Source organism: Atheta coriaria, unplaced genomic scaffold (assembly GCF_025399875.1).
Source record: "Atheta coriaria isolate IRGN ID8LTWV9N9 unplaced genomic scaffold, Caltech_Dcor_3.1 hic_scaffold_3_pilon, whole genome shotgun sequence".
NCBI classification, from domain to species: Eukaryota; Metazoa; Arthropoda; class Insecta; order Coleoptera; family Staphylinidae; genus Dalotia; species Dalotia coriaria.
The window spans coordinates 4,824,032-4,846,723 of NW_027045445.1; the positions used below are offsets into that span (position 1 = coordinate 4,824,032).

General features: G+C 38.9%; 1 protein-coding gene and 1 long non-coding RNA gene across 3 annotated transcripts in view; one reads left to right on the forward strand and one right to left on the reverse strand.

Moving 5' to 3' along the window:
- Window positions 1-1,021, reverse strand: part of dpy (fibrillin-like protein dumpy) — an 85,664-nt gene extending 84,643 nt beyond the window's left edge. The window contains 1 exon segment of the mRNA XM_065317191.1: window positions 679-1,021. Within this exon segment, the coding sequence (XP_065173263.1) occupies window positions 679-688 (10 nt within the window). The 5' untranslated portion in view covers window positions 689-1,021.
- The window catches only part of LOC135803547 (uncharacterized), a 34,653-nt gene extending 12,309 nt beyond the window's left edge, over window positions 1-22,344 (forward strand). Inside the window, exons 4-7 of one of the 2 annotated variants that reach the window (XR_010550835.1) lie at window positions 14,764-14,907; window positions 19,797-19,924; window positions 19,986-20,081; window positions 22,186-22,344. This is a non-coding gene — a long non-coding RNA (uncharacterized lncRNA). Of the gene's footprint in view, window positions 1-14,763; window positions 14,908-19,796; window positions 19,925-19,985; window positions 20,140-22,185 lie in introns of those variants that run through there. The other variant, XR_010550834.1, reaches the window with a different exon arrangement.
- The last annotated feature ends 348 nt before the right edge of the window (window positions 22,345-22,692 follow it).

Sequence of the window (22,692 nt, forward strand, 5' to 3'; positions counted from 1 at the left end):
TATGGCGCATTTTATTTTTTAGTTGGACAATTGTACTCGGATGGGAATCTGATTGGAATTCGAGCCGGTGTCGCGTTGGTTTTATGTTTAATGTTTTGGATAGTTTAGTTTTCATCACACATGTTTATTTTTAGGCGATATAATCCAGGCGGTGGTCACTCTATAGTTATATTTGACATTTCGATCGTCGAAAAGTGTTGTTATTAATGCTAATTTAAACTCTGTTGTATGCGTACTGCTCGCACGCTTTTTTACGGTCAGATTTAGGTCGTTTTCTCTTGTCGTGGGAGAAGAAGTGAACGCAATCTTTGGCGAGAGACCATATCCAACCAATGGAACCAAAACGCCGACCAAGTTGTGTTGTTGCACGGACGAAAGCTGAGCGAGAGCGCAACGATGGCGACGGGCTGCTTTTGCAAAACTTTTTTCCGCAAAATCTGTTTTTCTCGTTCTTTTCAAAGTCTTTATCATATCTCACAAGTTTATTTCGTTTTTATTTCACACACGAGAACATTATTTAAGTGTTTTATACACTTTTGTTACACACTTTAATCCAATATTTGCACTTTGATATTTCGACCAGCTGCTGGGTTATAGAAAGGAGTGGTTTTTGCAAGGATTATTTTGCTCGGCAAGAGAGGGTTGTTTTTGTTAGTTGTGCGTGTGTTGTGAACTTACCAGTCGCCATGGCCGATGATTGCCAGGGCCTTTCGTGCCCCTATCTCGCCACTTTGAACTAGGGTACTAGCTACTCACTCAAAGTCTTCTACTAGACTGGTAAGTCAAAGAAGCGAAGCGTCTTAGCGCGCGCCGACCATGAAGCCCCAGCACCGGATTGGTGCTCGCCGCCGTCCTTCTCCGACGCGTTCGCACCTGAGATACCTCTGCGTCCGCGGAGTCCGCGAGCGAGCGCGCGACTTTGTGTGCGAAACGCAAGTAACCGCGGAATCGCTCTCAGTACGCTCGGTACGAGTAACGAGCAACCACAGCACCCGAGAGCGACTTCTCGATCAACTTTTCGATTCCACCGGGCGAATGGAATAGGTATACACACGGCAAGTTCACGACGACGACGACGGCGCGTATCTGCGGCAACCAATCTAACACAAAACGAATAAATTGCATTTCTAATTATTCAGCGTAATTTACCTATGGGAACTTTAATAATTACGAAAAACATATTTTTCATTAATCTGTGATATTCTCGAGATTATCTTGTTTAGAGCATGGATTTATCTCAATTAGTTTATGAGTTATTTGCGTTTATATTTGGGTTACTCGCTTGTTGCGCATTGGTATCTCCACTCTAAAATTTACGCTAAAATGAACATAAATACAAACATACTTGGTAATTTTTATTAATCTCATTACATGATAACGTATAAATAATTAGTTATTATAAAAAATAACCTTAAGGTTATTAGCTGGTTAATTTTGGGTTACTTGGCCTCACCGCGTACAAACTTGCACGCAAAAAAGCGAAGAACACATGCAATTTACAACGGCAAAACACTTTTTAAAGTCCATTACGCGTAGGTATTAATTATTGGTCTCGTTCGATATAATTTCGCATGCGCGCGCGCGCCTTTGTGCGAATTGAGTGAAAAGACCATAAGTTACATTCGGCGTAATTACGCCCGGCGAGCAATAATTACGCCGAAGCGTCGCAACGCGCAGCCACCGATAAAAATCCCTGCATCGGCAGAAGGTATACATAATTCCCGTAATTATTGGCAGAATTTTACGTTTTTTGCATTCCGTCATTCCGCGCATCATGATGCGAATGCTATTCATAGTTATTCAAAGTTGCATTTATGTGTCTGTGATTTTTGCCGATTTTTATCTTTGTATACAGTTAAATAGCGAAACAAATTTCTGGATATTAACATAACTGTGCAGACATAGTTTAAAATCAAAAATTAAAATTTTTAGAATTTCGGCCAGTTATTATTTTTATGCTTGAGTATATTTTATACTAAATCTAACCTAGTTAGGTAACTAACCACTGAACAATAGATACGAAATTATTATTTTTGACTATTAATAAGACCGAGACGAAAATTTAATAAGCGCTCATAAAGGAGAAATGCAATTAAAGTAAAGTGAAATAAACTAATGGTATCAATAAATTTCGATTTTATGACCAGCGCTGCGTCATGAAAATGCATTAATGCATTATTAAACGATAAAAAAAATGATTACAAAACTATAACTAGAAATTTATAAATGTTTTGCATTCATTTACGTGTGTTTTTTTCTTCTTTTCTTTATTCCGTTTTGTTCGATTTGTTGCTCGCATCCTGGGAAAATATTTCAATAATTATGATAGACATTGAATAAAAACACGCGTCCAAGCGCCCAGTGAAGTTTTACAACCAGATTTAACGTTCCATAAAATCCTCCATCCTGCAACCATGATCAAGTTGGGTGGTTGCTTAATGAACTCAGGCATGACGACACACACGTACACACACAGTGCGCCAGTGTGTTCTAATCTTGGACCACTTGAATGTTTTAATTTGCTTTTACTACTGCTCTATGTACTACCGGGTGTGATGGATGTTTTGCGTCAACTTAACGTCACGAATTCTCGGACACATTCTTACATTCAATCGGGCTTTTATGAGCTATTTTGATCTGCTATTTGATAATGATAGAAATATTTCAGAAGCACTCAAATGTTATTGACATGACGACGACTTTTATCCTCATACACCTAATTAAAATTATGTTTTATTTATTTTTATTTATTTTATTATATTATAACAGTTTTTTTTCTGTTGTTGTGTTACAACTGTATGCAGCTTCTGTAACAATACTGAATTTCCACGTTCTAGATTTTCTCACCTTTCTGTTGGATGCTTACTGTTGTTTCTTTTTTCATCGCTGGAATATCTGTGTTGCGCATCTGGCGTTAAATAAATATTCATAATAATGCGTCGTCGTTCAATCGGCGATCGTGAGTCGTGAATTGCGAATGGTGATCGCGAGTTATGCATTCTAATCAAGCTGGATATTCTAATGGCGTCGTCGTCGAGTGTATGAATGCATTCGTCGCACGCACCATTCGTGGCTGTGCATCGGCGTCGCGTGAGCGCATGCTCATATCTGTTGTTTATACGCTGCTAATTAAACCGAGTTTAATTTTATGCGCGTTGTCGTCTTGCAATAATCTTTTCATTACTTCTATTTTTGTCACGGTTGCATAACAACTTGTTTTGCTGATTTGACAATGGAAAATTTGCGGTTTTTAAATTTTTTTAAATTTTAGTTTGTTTAGTCTTGTTAATGATGGTTTGTTACGCCTCTAATTAATGCCGGCAAATAGTATTTATTGTCGATGGCAAACGCCGCCGCATCGTGCTCGTAAACATGTCAGAAATTCGAAAATTGCTATCGGGATGATTTACTGCGCATGCGAATGCAGCGCAAGAATTAAGTATCCTTATAAAAACCTCGCCATTCAATGAAAAAAAGAGGAGCTAAAATCAATTCCTACGCACGTATTACCGGCATAAACTATCTATGCCAAGGTGTAAAGTTTAATTATCAATTAGCAGTTGGTTTTTCGCCCATACAATTTGTTTAGAGTTAATTAACCGGTGGAAATTTAAGCTCTCTCCGAAGCTTCGGAGATGTTTTTGGACATTGTTGGATGTTGGTTGATGGCGATATTAATGTTTTGCGCTTATTCACCGCAATGTTTCCTTATGCGTTTCGCCGCTGTCACTGCGAAATGAGAAATGTTCAAATGCGCGATGAGTAATGCGCAGATTAGTATCAAAACTGTTATAATAATGATGTAATTAATGCGCGCCTCGTGTGGCGTATGAAAATAAACCAATTTACCGCGATATTGCTAAAAGTTCAATGATGATGATGATTATTAAATTAATTTTATACTCCCAGCTACCTCGCTGACTTTTTGAGGCGAGTGCGTATCGTAAAAGACCACCGCGAATTGTAGATATAGCGATATGTGATAGTCTATCATCATATTTCCCGCACACACAGACACACAAGTAGCAGCAGTAGTAGCTCTTTGTGTCAATTTGTTTGCGTCTCGTAAGTGACAATGATATATGCCGGCGAGATACTGTTAGAAACTCATGAAAACGGTGTATTCGTATAATAAAGCTCCTTATGACGTCATTACTGTCATTAGTGCAAGAGTGCAGAGATGCACCGCGCGAGAGATGCTGCTGCTGTTGCAGCTGCTTTCCGCTGGAAACAGCAAATAATGCAATTTATCTCGGCGATGATCCGAATGGCAATAACGTTACTAGTATGCCTGTACATTGCGGTGTGCGGTGCGCGAAACGGCGCACGCAGCGAGAGATAAACATTTAGTTTAAACATATTTTTGATTGCGCATGATTGGTCACGGCAGCTATTTTATGTGCACTTTGGATAAATGCGGCTTTGCGGCGTAAAAATATTTCTATATATTAAATAACTTCATCGTCATAACTTTAAGTTATGTGTAACTACTTAATATGATTTTCAATAAATTTGATGCAAATGTGTTTTTCTGGAACGAAATTGATTAGCCATGGGTTTAGATTATGCAGGCATGTGATGAAAGTTTCAAAATAATAACATAATTAATTTTTTAGATTTTTTATCCTCAGGATAATCAATTTTCTAATTTTTACTGAATTGCATAATGATTATTTTTAGATAATGCGCTCATGTATTTCACATCGTTATTTATAACTAATTATGCATTTTCAAGAGTATGTCAATATTTGAATGCTTTCTTTTTTGTTGATTTGTGTGGTGGTTGAGTGTTTACCCACCACGAAACCGCAAACATGATGAAACATTTACTGTCTGACATAATTATCGCTGTCATACGATATTTCCAGAAATATTTTTCGTCTGTATACCCTGTGAATTAAAAAATTAAATTATTACAAAGTACAAAGAGTTGTTGGTTGTACGGAAAAGAAGGCTATCAAAACGCGACCAATCGCGCGCGCATTCGGATCGGTTTTAATGATGGTGCGCGGCCTTGGTCAGTCGGCAAGGACGCGCCGAGACCGAAATAATCCCGCAAACCGGCAAACAAACCAGAGTGTACTTATACTTATCCAAGTACATACCCGAGAGCGCAGAGATGATCACCAGCCTTCTTCTCACATACACTCGAATTAAAAAACTATATAATGTGCGCGCAGGTTTTTATCGCTGCGGCCGGGTTTAAGTAAGGCGACTGTGACTCTGTGACTGTGCCTTAAAATAGAAAAGTTAAACGAGCAACTTTTCCGAATATTTTTATTGTTGCGGCGATCATTTATAAAAATGTTCGATCCAATGATTAAACCGTCATCTGCGGCCTAAGCGCGTGAGGCGATTAATCATTTTTTCGCGAAAAGCGATTCTCGTCTCGCGACGCGCCGCCGATGCCGAAGACGCGTGAGTGATGGAAGCCGGGTCATAAAAGTTTCGAACACAAATAATAGCGAAACGAGAGCGGCCCGCGCGGCGCCTGACATTGATATGGGTCGTCCGACAAACGAGACGAAGAGAATCATCTGCGGTGTAATAATGTTATAATAAATAAAGACAAATATTCGGTTCCAAGAAGCAGCAGAACAACGACGTGATCATTATTACTACGCTCGGCGCGCTATAAAAATTATATTCCACTAAAACGTACCGCAGTACGAACGCAAAGTATACTTAAATCGGAATCAATCTAAATTATTCCCGCGTAATCACTCATGTTAACAAATCCTTGATAACTTCTTTATAAAGCACAATTACTGGATGTTACATTCATGATTTATTAATATTAACACCAATAGTGCACGATTTTCTGTGAATTTGAAAAATAAAAAATTTTTTTTTTTTTGATAAATTGCGACTGTAATTACGATTATAATCATTATTGAAGGTACAATTATAAAATATCGAGTTGACACAAAAAGAAGCCAGAGATATATAACATAATCCAGCAGCGGACGCGATCGGAAAAGAATAAAATCAAATAGGAATCGCTTCGATGCCATGCGCCGATATTAAAAGTATTGGCGGAAAGAGAAAAGAGCGGCGGCATTTTATTATCGCCGCCGCTGCGCGAATCGTAGACGTATATGCTAATGTCCAGTATCTCGGGTAATTTATTTCAGCGTTAATCTCGTCGCTGCCATGCGCGATTTGCCGTGCGACCGATGCGTTTTATTGCGAGGCGGCGATATTTTCTGCGGTGATCCTTGACATTGCGCGCGCTCTGCCTTCTCAACCATATCTCATTCCGAGTAATACTTCTAATACGCATCATCTGGGGTTTTTACGGCGCGAAGAATTGAATTTAATGGTGCGCGGAAATTTTAATTTAAAAAATAATTAATAATCATCATTCGAACTGTTTTAAACCTACAAGTAGGTAATTGATTCGTGACATTGATTTGTTGTTCCAGGAAACCGGCAGGCTGTTATCTATCAAATGAATATCCCAATTTATTGTCGCTGATAATATTGTTACTTAACTAAATACCGTATTGCGAAAACACCATTGCGCTCGCGCTAATTTAGATAAAACACACTTCACGACCGGGATCCCGATCTCGAATGGGCGGCCTGCGCGCCTATCAGATTTTATAAATTTTCCCGTAATAAGGAAGTAACGTTGCGCTCGTATATAGAGTGACGTGAATGATAGCGTCATTATCATCGCACGTGTGTACGCGGTCGCGCGCGCGCGCCGACATTGTTTCTTGCGAACAAATCGCGTGCACAATGAAAAATTCGATCGCATCTAGTCAACTTGACGGCGATATATTGATGATGGTATTATGATCTATGTGATCTGGACGTGAATAAAATGACATTTTGAAGCATCTCGTGTTTTAGCTGCGCGCTTGCTTTTATGATTGAAGATTGGAAGCGATTAACATCCGCACTCTTTATAACGCACAATGCGATATAGTCGCCTAGGAGTATAATAATCGTGTATAATATGGTGTAATCTCGTGCATGCGGTGCACGCCATCGTTTTACGACTCGGCAACATCTCATCTCGTACGAGAGTTGGAGTTTGATACTCAACTTCAATGGATAATAATTACACGAAATTGATTTGGAAAAAAGTAGGCGTTATTAACAACTAGTACCTACTTGGATCTTTAGATAATGGGTGCATGTTTATTTTTATTGAAATGAAACTTCTTCAGTACTCACACGCAGCTGTACTTATATTATATGTACCTTTAGGAAGTATGTTTGATGGTGGTAGTGTGCGCACGTTGAATTTAATGGGAAAAGTCATGTACGTGTGAGTTAACTATATATAACTCCTTATTTTGACGATAGATGGCGCTAGTATGCACTTATTTGTAGTAAAATTGGCATGAAACATGTAAATTCTTGTTTTGTTTTGATGCACAATTCTCTGTTAGTGGTAGTGCGTGATTTTATGTCCATGTGAGATCACAACATTTCACGGAGTCGATAGACTTGTTTACTAGTTCGATACGCGTTGTTCTTTGTGATAAAAACTTGAATGAAGTGGAATTTAACAGGTTTATAGTCAATTTAAATAATTATTTATCAATCGGTGTAACTTCTGGTAAGTTTAACACTTCAAATTTTAATTTTTATTTTTGAGTGAATAAAGTATAGTATTTTTGCCTGTTGAATAATGCGAGTATTAGAAAATAGATTCGCTTGTGTTATTATTGCACATGATTAATGATTAACAATAATGATTGTGCAGATAATGATGGCCGTGCACGCAACAATGGTGTCTAAGGACTATCATCGGTCCTTGCGTTGCGTGTGCATCGTAAAACATTGTCCGCGGCCGATATTAGCACGTCGCGCAAAACGGCATCGAACTCGTTCAATTAACGTTCGGCTATTGATCGAGTTTGAGCGCGCCGCTAGAAAACTTGCGTTTACTGTTAATCCTTTCTCTTCTGCCGACGCGCGGTCGGTTTGTTGTCTCTCTATGCATCATCGCGAGGCACCGAAACGAGTCTAAAGATGGAAATTCGTCTTTGAGACGTGACGCGTCGTTTCGGTTTAATTATCCTGCGTCGATGACAAATGCGTACGAATGCATGCAATGTCATTGTCTTTCGCATTCGTACATAACTGCGATAACTGTGCTTGTTTTCCGAGCAGAGATATTAACACACAACGGTGTTGTCCATCCATATCTTCATTGACTGATTTGTTCATTATTACACTTGGACAATGGTAATAATATTTTTAATATTTTTGTTTGGTTTGGTTTATTGTGGTCGTAAAGTTTATTTCAATGCGCCATTAAATAAGTGGGCGCAAAATATGAGCCTGGTTTGGAAACTTTTAATTTTTTTCTTTGTTTTTAAAGTATAAAAAAATATCCTTAAAGGTTATGTCAGTGTGGTTTTATTCTGAAAAAAGCTGGAAGCGAAAAGTTGACTTGGTGCTACTTGGCAAGTTTTTGAACACACGTGGAATAATCCACAAACAAAGAGATTCTTCGCGGGTTTGACGGCGCGCACGCCGGCGTGGTACATGTGTACGCCGGGCGCGAGATCGAGTGCGCTCATAAAATGTCCCGGCCGCATCTTGATATCGAGGTGGCGCGCTCACTGAAGATGTTCGCCAACATGCCATTGTTGGTTGGTCTCTTAATGCGCGGCTTGCACACTCTCGGCGGCGTGCACGTATAATCCCTTCGCTCATTTAATGCCTTAATGTTTATACGATGCGCGAGCGCCTTAATGTGCGCTAAATTCGAGTGCCCAGCGCGTCTACACCACGCGCACACGTTTAATGAGTTTTTTTCATTTATTATCCCATTCGCGTTCCTATAAAAGTTTGCATTCAAACGAGCGAACGACTCGGAGAAAAAAAAAGACGCACTTTCAAACGCGGCTTTTTGTCATTTAAAATAAATTTATTGTTTGGCCGGAGACAATGAAGCGTCAAGACAAAAGATATGTGTCACGTACAGAAATACTCCACACACTTTCAGGTTATTATGCGCCGAGGTACAATTATGGCGGAAAATTATTTCGTCAGATTTTATTCTTTTGTTTTACACCCACAGTCATCAGTCACACATTGAATTCTTTTCATTTTCGCGTTTAGTTCTCGATGCTTACATTTGCTTAATGAATAAAATAAAATTTCTGATGTTATTGCGTCGACCTTGACGGGTTTGAACTTTTGCAAAATATTGCGCCCACAAGCAAAAGTCCAAAACTTCGAATCCTGTTCGCGTTTTTGGCACAAACAACGTGGGCCACAACATACTTTTACTTTCTTTGCCGCGCAACATAAATTACACTCTACAGATTGCACCAGATTTCGAAAAGAAACGAAATTCATTGATTTATTTCCTTCTTTTGTTTCTGCTCGATAGAATCTCATGTAATTTTAAATATTTTAAACCATATGGTAAGTTAAAATATATACCGAGTGATTTTTTGCATTGATTTTGTAACATTTAGTGTAACATATCACAATACAATGCGAAAATAACATACTGAAAGTGAAATGATAACGCAAACAATAGGATTGCGTTAAATCCTAGCCAACTATCATGGGTTTATCCTTGTCATCAGCGCTGTTGGTCCTTCGGAATTACGCGGTGCGCATTGTTGCGAACACGCATAAAATGCTTTATGGCGCAGCGAGACAATAGGCGACGATGTTTTAAACAACAAAATGCTAAGGACATGGGAAAAATCGCGTCGAGATAACATTTTGCGCGGCGAAAACGCCCGCTACAGTCCGTAAATTTCCTGCCACATCTTCAATTCAAACTCGTAAAGCTCATGTCAACCGCATACCACATACGACTTGCAACTAATGTGAATTAACCAGATGTTCTTAATTTTTTCTGCGCTGACTAATAATTTACGCGTGGTGTGTGTGTGTACGTAGCTTGCTGAATGCAAGTTTCTTTATTCGTGACGTGCACAAAAAAGCGTTGTGGGCGCCGCACGCGAAAAAGTGTAGGTGAGCAGAAAATGCCACAAAGCGGAGATAAAATATCGCGGGGATTCGTTTCGCGGAATGATACGCAATGCCCAAGAGAGTATTATACACAATGCGTAATTTATGGCGTGCGCAAACAAGCCAACACCGCACAAAGGTATGCAAAATGCAAGCAGCCGCCATGCAAACACTATTTGACATTCGTTTGGTGTATCTCTCTAATAATAACAGATCGCATCGAATGATTAATATGTGCCATTTTGCGCCTATTTCACTTTCATGCTGATTATTTTATTGCGTTACGTCATGCTTTTGCAGATACAAGCAACCTATTAAACATTTTGCGTGTTTAATGAGTTGCCTAATTTAGAATTCGTCGCCATTTAAATTTAAGTGTGTGATTCATGGTCAGTTAATGCTGCGATTAGAGTTCTTGGGTTTTGCAGACAATTCAACAAGTCTAGAATGTCGCGTGTGGGCATCGCGACGGCGGCCATGATTATATTTTTATTAGTTGGCTGCATAAATTACGATCTTTTCGCATGGTGGTGCGGACGCGGAATGCAAAATCACACTCGTATAGACACCAAGATGGCGGCGCGATGATTTTAGCATCTGATGTTTATTATGTCGTAACACGCCGGCTTTTACAACATGCAAAAATTATCCAAATCGGCGTGTCGGCAATTGCATGCATGCCTCCACGACAAGGACGATCTCTTTTGTTTTAGAGAACAACGGATGTTGCATATTTGCAAAAAACACATGCAGATATTTGAATTTTAAGTGGCATGTAAACGAGTCGAACAAAGGCGATGTAAATTAATCGTAAAACCGGATAATACACTAGTGAAGTAGGTACATAATTATCGTCGTAAATTTTGGGCGTTAGAAGGTCAAAATCAAAATGACAATTTGTGAATATTTTATTTAATGCTGAGAAAAACAACTTTATTGAATAACTGTATTTTCAATTGTGGCTGTTGATTTGTACGTAGTTTATAATAACATAAATTGTTACAAATTCCACGTGGATTACCGTGAGTGTATAGTTTTCAGGCAGCAATTATTCGAAAAAGCTCTCGAGCGCCCCGGCGTAGTGTAGTAATGACTCAATTAAAGCGCACTTCTCGACAGCGCATCACCTCATTCAAATCGATAATGCCACTGTGTGCCACAGTCGTCTTCGTCTTCTAATCTCACATCTCTTGTGTGCGCCGGGTTGTTACAGCGCATTAGATATAAATAAATATGTGTAAATATACTCGATGTGTGCACGTAACTGGTGCATATTTCGAGATCTTAGATTCGAACTGATTCTTATAACGCAGCAGGCTTCATATTGATGCGTATTGAGTTGTTGGAAAGCCATAAAAGGTCCAAATGGGTATAAAAAGTATTCATATGTTTTAATGAAGTCGTTAAGCCGTTAGAAAACGCGTGCAGAGGTCTTAAAAAGTTACGACTTGAAACCCACAAATTAATTTCATTGATTTCAATGATAACAAACATTATAAACATATTGTATATAGGGGAGTACAAAAAAGATGCAATCAAATAGACAGAAAAATTGCTGCGCGCGCATCGTGGATTTGTTGTAAGCCCATATACAGGGCTTTAAATAAATTTGCATCCAAATCGAGATGTCATTAGAGCTGGAATTTATTTACGACTTATTGAGGAAATACCAAAGACGAAATAAATGTTTTGATCGTTTTGTCATTGCTGATTTGATGTTGGTATTATATTTAAAAGTGTGCACGCACTCGATGATTGCATTGCATTACGAATAATGATGGAACGAAAATGGAAGTTTAAGTGAACAATCATCGCGCACGGGTGATAATGACGCGACGTTCGGGTTCGCGTGGGTGAACGCTTTGTTAATGAAGTGGAAACTCAAACCGTCGCTGACCTGGCGCGCGAGCAATTTGCTTGACGTGCAAGAAGTCTTGCTTTTTTCCAACATCATCCCGCATTGAATTTTAATTGCGTATGTGCGCCGTTGTTGTCTCTCCTGTATGCAAATGGTGTCATCTGGAATATTTTACTATCCTGCCAATTATCTAATAGTCTTAAACTCGCAGCTTGCGCCCATGATGAAGTGCGAATAGTTGGGTTGTTGGTCGTTTGAGCGTGACGATAAAACGTAGGTGTTATGATTACATAAATTACGATATTAATATCTTGGTGGACGAGACGGGGGATTATACGACTTCCTGGTTGATGGCGTTCGCGCGCGCGCGCATTCCTTGCGCCACGCAACCTCATCGCTCTCTTGATTGGCAAAAAGGACACACCGGCCGACGCGCGGATTCCGTTTCGAATCGTTAAATAAAGTGGAAAACTAACTGCGATGTGTGATGCTTTTATTTTCGATTGATTACGCACGAGACGAGCGCGAGCGCACCGAGCGATTAAAAAACTTTACCGGGCATATTTCTTGCAATCGGATTAAGTTACAGGTTACACACGACTTAATTTTCGATATAAAGTGCAGCCACAAGTTGATTCGAAAATTTCTGCGATGCGCAGAAATTAATTTTCTCATTACGCATCGATTGTAGAATATAAATAAAGAAAAGTCTGCGAGCGAATCCGAGCGTGTATAATTAATCAACGTGAAAAGCAGATTTGAAATCAATCCATCTCGTCGAACGATAGTCGAAGAAGTGGATGGACGTGGATGCGATGTCGATGCGTTTTTACCAATCAGCACATTTTCTCATGCGATGCGATTCCAATTCCCAGCAAATATTAGATTATCGAGCGATTTTCGATAAATCTCGGCAGTGAATACCCACAACTGCACAACACTCTGGGGCCGTGGGTGCAACCGTTTGGAAAAACGACCGCGACGACGGGCGCGCACGGATGGACACAGCGTTACGCGCGAAGAGAGCGCCGAGATAAAACACAAACAAAATACTAGTAATAATAACGATAGAGGCAGCAAAAAGAATACGCCGAGTGGTACGTAAGACAAGAGAGAAGTTCAGTGCGCTCCAAGGACATTCAAGGACGCGAGAGCCCGGTGCGCTCGAACGCGCGAATCTTCGGCGAACGGACGGATGGACTCGCTCTCTTGGCCTTAAGAAGCGCACAACTTTATCTCACTACACACGTACACATGCGAATGAGTCTCTTTGCGACAAATAACTTAAAACACATTTTGTGTGTCATGATTCTTTTCCAACAGCGCCATCTGTTTTTGTTTCTTTAAGAAAAACATGTGAAATATGAAATATCCTGTATATTTGCTTTGCTGATCGCTTTTTAAAGTTGAAGCCCATTTGCAAGCACAGATGTTTGCTGTGCACGGTCAATAAGCACGATTTATCGAAGCCATTGACATTCACAACCAGCGCATCTGCATCAGCTACATCATCTACATTGCGACAGTACCAATTGACCGCGCAGACACATTGTATGCTTGCGCATTGCATAAATTAATACGTAGGCATTTTCAAGTGTTTTCTCGTGTTCGCTTTTCCGCCGCCGAAGTTATTAGCCAGGAGCTTAATTAATATTCGATATAACGTTACAGGTTTTTGCTACTGCGGAAAGGACGACATAAACCGCAACTATGTGTTTGCATGTGAATGTGTGTGTTGGTTGCGCACTACGAGCACGACTACACGATCAGAGTACTCCAGCAAGATAACGGAAGACGTTAATGTCACTCGTACTCTGCTCGTGATCGTTTTTATAACCTCTCCATAGAGGCGTAAGACAATGTATGCAAGTTGTGCACATTTTGAACTACATGACTAGATGGCGCTGCGCGCGTTGTTGTGTGGTCAATACACTAGCGCTCGCGCGCGATCTGCAATTTTAATCTTTCGCATTAAGAAGAAATTCCATATTCATGAAGTGACTGCTTGCTGCGCCCCGGTATTTCTTGTGCACGTCGCTTGTTGTGGATGATATTTTCCTCCTGTGAGCATGAAATGCATGATGAGCGTCGAATCGCGCACTCGGTCTCTATAATTTGCTGCGATTATTAACAACTGCAGTTACATGCGCGCGCGCGCGCGTGTTACAATGTTGTTTGCGGCGCGCACAAAAATGCGATCACACAACGCAGATGGCGTCCGTGCGCTTTTAATTCGAATGCGGCGATTAGCGCTTTTAAATTTGCGCGAATCGTTCACGCACTGTTAGAGACATCTCTCATGCCGCTGCTGCAGCGTCTTTTGAATACTTGCTTAATTATTAACGCAGGTGCTACACTTACCTAGATTTTTTGATTTTTGTTTTGGATTTTGAGCGGCGTCGATGACATCACGTTTTTAATTAGTTGTGGAATTGTTACTTAGTGTTATTGTGTAGATGACGGATGACATTAACCTTAGATTTTTGCCCATTATAAACTTTATACGGTGCACAACTTGGCAAGGAAGTAATAAATGACGCTTGAAACGTGGAAAATGATGATTATCATTACAACATGAAACGTGTAATGTATTATACTTGCATAAAGTGTGTTTGATATAGGAGGTAGCGTGGATGTCATAAACTTGACATTGAATTAAACGCCATAAAATACCACACCACGTAATTGAATGCTATAATTATTCTTTTAAGTTCAAAAGATGGCGCACATCTCTAGCATTTTTTTGACATGTCGAAGATTTGATAAAATCATATTTATTGTCACTTTAGGTGCCAACAAACTAAATGAATTCTTCAAGGTTAACCGCTACAACACTTAAGCTGTTGTCATTAATTAGCATATTTATCATAATATGCCAATAAATCAATGTATTATTTAATGTAATGTTGGATAATCCGAAAATAGTTTTTGTGTTGTTGTTGTTGCAGTAAAAGTCAATTATCCGCAACTGTACGCAGTGAAAGGAAGCAAGGACGTGTAATTAATCCCAAATGAGAGCAATCCATCTGCATCGAGGCGCCCCAACCGAAGCAAAACAAAGCAAAAGCGGACTGCAGTCGACGGCGCACACAGTAAGTAAATAACTTCCTTGTTGAAAAATGTAATTGTCGATCGCTGGCGGGTATCAAATTCCTCCTCGCTGGCGAAACCATTTAATGGTCCATAGCCTGGGTCTGGTCGTCTCTCTGCGCGATGGAATTGGAAACGGTAATATTATGCATTATTACGAGCCTCGCCCGGAGGTAATATGTGTTTTGCGGATGCGTCGTCGAAATCTGCGCGCCGCGCATGCAAATGATGACGATTTTCGTCCGGGAAAAACTAACTTTAGAAATGACCCGTCATTAGCGCGTCTATTACTTCACGTCTATTTTAAATTATGTCATATCGACGTGTTTATCGGCGAGCATCGATCATCATCCGCCACGAAAAACTGGCGTGCAATTTCGATTCAATTACGTTTTCATTGCATACAAATTAATTCTGCATGTTTCTAAAACGTTTAAAGCATTTTTATGGAATATAAATATTCTACCTATATCTATATGTTCGTCTAAATGTTCTATCACTGTAGAAAGACATATAGGAGGTTTTTTTTTTGATCCCGCAATGCTGCTTAATCGTAAACTATTCGTGTGTAAATTATTCGTACTACTTTTTTTGTGTTGGTGTTCATTGTTTGGTAAGTGATTTAATTATTTTTCTTTCGTAGATAGTTAATAAAGGATTTCTACATTTTCCAAAGTTAAAGTCATTGATTTTCTAATTACTTTCAATTTATGATAAGAATGATAAAGTTTTATCTTGAAAATGAAACATCTAGTTTTGGGTCTTTATTTCATGGATTTCCGGATTGAAATAATAATTATAGTTTGATTATCATATGATGAAGCTTTAATTATGTTAAATGCATACATGCCAGCGCCATCTTGGAAAGAATAAAAAAGCTACTCACTCTATTTCAATGCTACAGCAGCTTCGTAAGTTTACTCAGGTACTCACATCACAAACAAGTTACCGTTCGTAACGTACATACCATGCTGTAAGCGTGCTCCTTGGTTTTCTAAATCATTCCAAGATGACGCTAGGTCATGCTTATTTCTACTAAATCTGTCAGCATGACAGTAAGGTTTGTTTGGATCATTGATTGAATGCCAAGGAGTTTGCGATTTTAATCGCGCTTACTTGTAAATTAAATATAACTAAAACTCCGCAATTTTCTAGTTCAGTGGAGTGCACACGTATGGACTTTTAAATATACTATTGCTTGGTGGACTTACTAATTTCCATAACTTTGAATGGAAAACCCGCAGTGTCTTCGCTACCAAAAATGTAATGTGAAGTTTTCTACTTGCATGTTCAAGTTGAAGTTGTTGAAGAAAATGTTTATAGTCTCCATGCAATCCTGTTTTTTTTAAATGTTGTTTTGTTATAAATTATCAAAATGTCTTTTTAAGAATAATTATTTTATAATTAATTATAATAATAAGAATAATCACGGCTAGAAGTGCCTTAAAATCGCTCTGAAGATTTGACTATTTTGATGAATTTTTGAAACACGCGGTGGAAATTTGGCTGTGTCTCGCGAACCGTTCACGCGATTTGAATGATTCTTTCAAATTAGTATAGTGCGAGAGTCAATTTATACGATGCAACCTTGTCACCCCCTAAAATCACGCTGGAAGTGCCTTAAAATCGCTCTGAAACTTACTATTTTCATGAATTTTCGAAACACGCGGTGGAAATTTGGCTGTATCTCGCCAACCGTTCACGCGTTTTCCTTGATTCTTTCAAATTTACATAGCGCGAGAGTCAGTTTATACGATGCGATCTTGTCGCCCCCTAAAATCACGCTGGAAGTGCCTTAAAATCTTTCTGAAACTTTCACTATTTTCATGAATTTTCAAAACACGCGGTGGAAGTTTACCTATATCTCGCCAACCGTTCACGCGTTTTCAATGATTCTTTCAAATTTGCATAGCGCGAGAGTCAATTTATAAGATGCGGCCATGTCGCCCCCTAAAATCACGCTGGAAGTGTCTTAAAATCGCGCTGAAACTTTTACTATTTTCATGAATTTTCGAAACACGCGGTGGAAATTTGGCTGTATCTCTCCAACCGTTCACGCGTTTTCAATGATTCTTCCAAATTTGCATAGCGCGAGAGTCAATTTATTAGATGCAGCCATGTCGCCCCCTAAAATCACGCTGGAAGTGCCTTAAAATCGCTCTGAAACTTTTACTATTTTCATGAATTTTCGAAACACGCGGTGGAAATTTAGCTGTATCTCGCGAAGCGTTCGTGCGATTTCAATGATTCTTTCAAATATGCATAGCGCGAGAGTCAATTTATAAGATGCAGCCATGTCGCCCCCTAAAATCACGCTGGAAGTGCCTTAAAATCGCTCTGAAACTTTTACTATTTTCATGAATTTTCGAAACACGCGGTGGAAATTTAGCTGTATCTCGCGAACCGTTCGTGCGATTTCAATGATTCTTTCAAATATGCATAGCGCGAGAGTCAATTTATACGATGCGACCTTGTCGCCCTCTAAAATCACGCTGGAAGTGCCTTAAAATCGCTCTGAAACTTTTACTATTTTCATGAATTTTCGGAAGACGCGGTGGAAATTTAGCTGTATCTCGCGAACCGTTCGTGCGATTTCAATGATTCTTTCAAATTTGCATAGCGCGAGAGTCAATTTATAAGATGCGGCCATGTCGCCCCCTAAAATCACGCTGGAAGTGCCTTAAAATCGCGCTGAAACTTTTACTATTTTCATTAATTTTCGAAACACGCGGTGGAAATTTGGCTGTATCTTGGGAATCGTTTATGCCATTTGAATGATTCTTTCAAATATGCATAGAGCAAGAGTCATTTTATAAGATGCGCCCTTGCATCCTCCAGAAACCACGCTGGAAGTTTCTCAAAATCGTCCTCAAACTTTTACGATTTCAATGAAGTTTTAAAACACTCGGTGGCAGTTTGCCTGTATCTCACAAACCAATCACGGGATTTGAATGATTCTTTCAAATTTGCATAGCGCGAGAGTCATTTTATAAGATGCGCTGATGCAATCTCCCGAAATCACGCCGGAAGTGCTTTAAAATCGTCCTCAAACTTTTGCGATTTCAATGAAATTGTGAAACACTCGATGGAAATTTGGCTGTATCTCGCGAACCGTTTACGCGATTTGAATAATTCTTTCAAATTTGTATAGTGCGAGAGTCACTTTATAAGATGCGCCGATGCAATCTCCCGAAATCACGCCGGAAGCGCCTTAAAATCGCCCTCAAACTTTTACAATTTCAATAAATTTTTGAAACACTCGGTAAAAATTTGGTTATATCTCGCGAACCGTTCACGTGATTTGGATGATTCTTTCAAATTTGCATAGTGCGAGTGTCATTTTATAAGATGCGCCCTTACAACCTCCGGAGATTACGCCGGAAGTGCCTCAAAATTGTCCTCAAACTTTTACGATCTCAATGAAATTGTGAAATACTCAATGGAAATTTGGCTGTATCTCGCGAACCGTTCACGCGATTTGAATAATTTTTTCCAATTTGTATAGTGCGAGAGTCATTTTATAAGATGCGCTGATGCAATCTCCCGAAATCACGCTGGAAGTGCCTTGAAATGGTCCTCAAACTTTTACAATTTCAATGAATTTTTGGAATACTCGGTGAAAATTTGGCTGTAGCTCGCGAACCGTTCACGCTATTTGGATGATTCTTTCAAATTTGCATAGTGCGAGAGTCATTTTATAAGATGCGCCCTTGCAACCTCCGGAAATTAAGTCGGAAGTGCCTCAAAATCGTCCTCAAACTTTTACGATTTCAATGAAATTATGAAACACTTGCTGGAAATTTGGCTGTATCTCGCGAACCGTTCAGGCGATTTGAATAACTTTTTCAAATTTGTATAGTGCGAGAGTCATTTTATAAGATGCGCTCATGTAATCTGCCGAAATCACGCCGGAAGTGCACAAAAATCGTCCTCAAACTTTTGCAATTTTAATGAATTTTTGAAACACTCGAGGGAAATGTGGCTGTATCTCGCGAACCATTTACGCGATTTGAATAATTCTTTCAAATTTGTATAGTGCGAGAGCCATTTTATAAGATGCGCCGATACAATCTCCCGAAAACACGCCAGAAGTGCCTCAAAATCGTCCTCAAACTTTTACGATTTCAATGAAATTGTGAAACACTCGGTGGAAATTTGGCTGTATCTCGCGAACCGTTTACGTGATTTGAATAATTCTTTCAAATTTGTATAGTGCGAGAGCCATTTTATAAGATGCGCCGATACAATCTCCCGAAAACACGCCAGAAGTGCCTCAAAATCGTCCTCAAACTTTTACGATTTCAATGAAATTGTGAAACACTCGGTGGAAATTTGGCTGTATCTCGCGAACCGTTTACGTGATTTGAATGATTTTTTCAAATTTGTATAGTGCGAAAGTCACTTTATCTGATGCGCCCTTGCAACCCCCCGAAGTCGTGCCGGAAGTGCTTCAAAATCGTCTTCAAACTTTTACGATTTCAATAAATTTTTGAAACACTCTGAGGAAGTTTGGCTGTATCTCGCGAACCGTTTACGCGATTTGAATGATTTTTTCAAATTTGTATAGTGCGAAAATCATTTTATAAGATGCGCTTTAAAATCTTCCTCAAACTTTTACGATTTCAATGACGTTTTGAAACTCTCGGTGAAAATTTGGCTGTACCTCGTAAACCGTGCACGCGATTTGAAGACAGTGAATATCTTCTAAACTAAAAAAGATGGCAATCAAAGAATTGGGTGCATGATAATTTTAATCGACATTTTTTGATCGGAATATCTTCCTAACTAAAAGCGCAAGAATCCAACGAATGGCAGATAATAAACGATTGGGAAATTCTCTAAACAAAGTTTAGTACTTTCAGATTAAACTAAGTTTACTTTGTTATTTAAGTTACAGGGTCTAAGAAAACGGCTACATGGAAGAGGATTCTAAAGAAAATTTGAAAAGCCTTAACAAAAAAACATCTTTAGGATGCGTTTCATCGTGTTCTCGGGGTTCTGCCAGATTTACTTGAAAATGTAAGTAATACAAAATTTTATTCCTGGAATAGCCAATTGTATTTTAATACTGTACTTTTAGGTTTAATTGCTTACGAGAACTATTGAAGATTTGGTCCTAGCATCAAAATCCATGGATTTTTCCAGAATGAGACTTGGGACTGCAGTGGAACCGAAGGTTTTTTATTTGCATATTCTTTTTTATTTGTATAATAAAATGACTCCTTTTCTGAACATGTAATGTACACAAAAAACAGCGCCACACTAGGATTTTAAATTTAATTGTAGCAAGTACACACAACAAGGCCACATGTTATATTGCAATTACCTATACACTTTCAATGCGTCTGGCAGGATGATAGAACCGACCAAACTGTCTGGCGCGAAAGAAAACACAGTTTCATAGCTCTCTGCATAAAGTGTATCAAATTCAGCTTTCCTAATATAACGTAAGAAAAAAAGTTAAAAAATATTATAGTTTATGGGTGTCTGGCTAGGGTTGGAACCATACCAGGTGACTGGCAATGATTAGCAGCTCATATTAAAATAATGTTACGAACAAAATATGCAAAAATAGAGTTTGCTAAAATAACGAAACATAGGTCATCATTTGTTCATCTTTGTTGGCTGTTAACTGCTAAAGGAACCACGATCCAGGTTTTATAATTGGGGATCGTTCTTATCTGCGTTGGAGAAACACATTGACAAAATTTCATCTTTCCTAAAATGACGAAAGTCCGGCCGTCACGGGCTCTTGCTCTAGTAGTAGTTAGTTCAGAATAATTTTCTCTGATGTGGAATTTAATTCTGTATCATCCTGTATTTGTATTTATTGCGAGATAATACCTTACCGCGAGTTATATTGAAAGTTGTGTGTGTGCGCCGTAGTACTCGTTGCGCTAGGAATTGTAGTCTCTTTTTTGTATATCACGCGAATACGGTGTCACAATAAGTTCGGAATAATTTTCCCCGATGCAGAATTTAATTCTGCGTTTCTCTGTATTGAAATTTATTGCGAGAAAATTCCGTAACCCGCATTATATTGAAATTTGTGTGTGTGCGCCATAGTACTCGTTGCGCTACACTCATACGGTGCCCTGAACACGAGTCACTTCAACCGCTACCCTCGTACGATGCCCTGAATGGAAGTCACTTTTACGGTCACCCTCGTCACGTGATTGAAGATTATAAAACTTCCAAAAATTCTTTATAGAACAGGATAATGAAATATATTAATTACGTGAAGTAAAAGTTCAAAAATAGTTGCTAAAGGAGCTAAGATAAGAGATTTGCCTTGTTGTTCCCAGATTTTTCAATTGCGATTTTCTCCTAAACTGCCTTTTCATATAGACTGCATTCAATTCCGGATTGTAGGATACATTGGTATGTGAATAAGAGGGTACGTTCAGAATATAAAATATTTCCATTGTATTGAACTGTATCCACAACATGAATAGTTTATATTCGTAGTTTGCACTCTTGGCTCTTATCGGTGTTATTGCACAAACAACTTGTTTTTATTGCCTTGCAGCGCATCCGATGTGCTCAGCAGTGTTTGTTCCATTTCTTACTTAGTCGTTCGTGCGCTGCGGCGTAGTGTGCACGCGTTTACTTGCGCAGCGGTCTTCATGGCGACTTATCGCGTTTCTTGTGGTTTTAAGTCGGTAGTTGAATTATAATCAGTTACCAAATATCAGATTTAGAATTAACAGACAAGTGCGGCCTATAGTTAATGAGTTATTGCGAGTAGAACCAAGAATTTCACGGTTTTACAACGTACGCACCACGTGTTTTCCGTCGGCCGTCGGATATCTTCCATCGGCTAAGAAATAATCAGGCTTGTTCCGTGTATTCATTTAATTATTAATTTGAATAAACATCATTTGTGCATCGTATGGAATATTTCATCTGCAAAAACGTAAAAAAGTATGTAACATAAAAACTATATTCTATTACAATTACCAACTTTATAAGGAAAAACCATCAGAAAAATTAGTTAACACTTTAATACATAGCATAGTCGTCACATAGTTGCATATATATTAACCTTTGTAATACAAGTATTGGAATATTGTCGCGTTCCGTCGGCTGCCCATTCGCTCTCATTCGGGACTTTTTCGTGCCTTCTTTTTGCTTTTGTATTCATAATTCTGTCTGTGCAAATTTGTGTGTTTAAGAGATCTGAATTTTATATTTCTTTAAAATGTGTTTAATACATTTATAATTATTAGCAATTGTATTATTTATTATGTTTTTATTCACGTACTTATCACTTCCCCTAGGTCAGGGCTGGCCAATCCCAGGCCCGCGGGCCACGAGGTGGCCCGCCAGGACATCTGAATTTGCCCGCCGCACAAACCAAAGTTGGAACTTTTGTATATGTATAATATTTTATGTATGAATGGCCATAGTCTGTGGCCCGGTGCTGCCGCATTCTAAAAAAATTGGCCCTCCAGGAAAATCCATTGGCCAGCCTTGCCCTAGGTAAACAAGAAAACAGGTAATAAAACATTCAATTTTGATTTTGTATCACTCTGTATATAAATTTTTCTTAATGCTCTGCGAAAAATTAGCATAATTATATTGTTTTGGGGCGATTTTCTTTTTCAAGTGAAGATTTTCTTGTGACAACACTCTGCATGTAAATTTTCCTTTATGCCCAGCCAAAAATTGACAATCTTTATTGTTTTGGGGTGATTTTCTTTTTTTATTGAAGATTTTCTTTTGATAACGCCCTGTATATAATTTTCCACTGATGATATGCATAAACAGGGCGCAATTTGCTATTT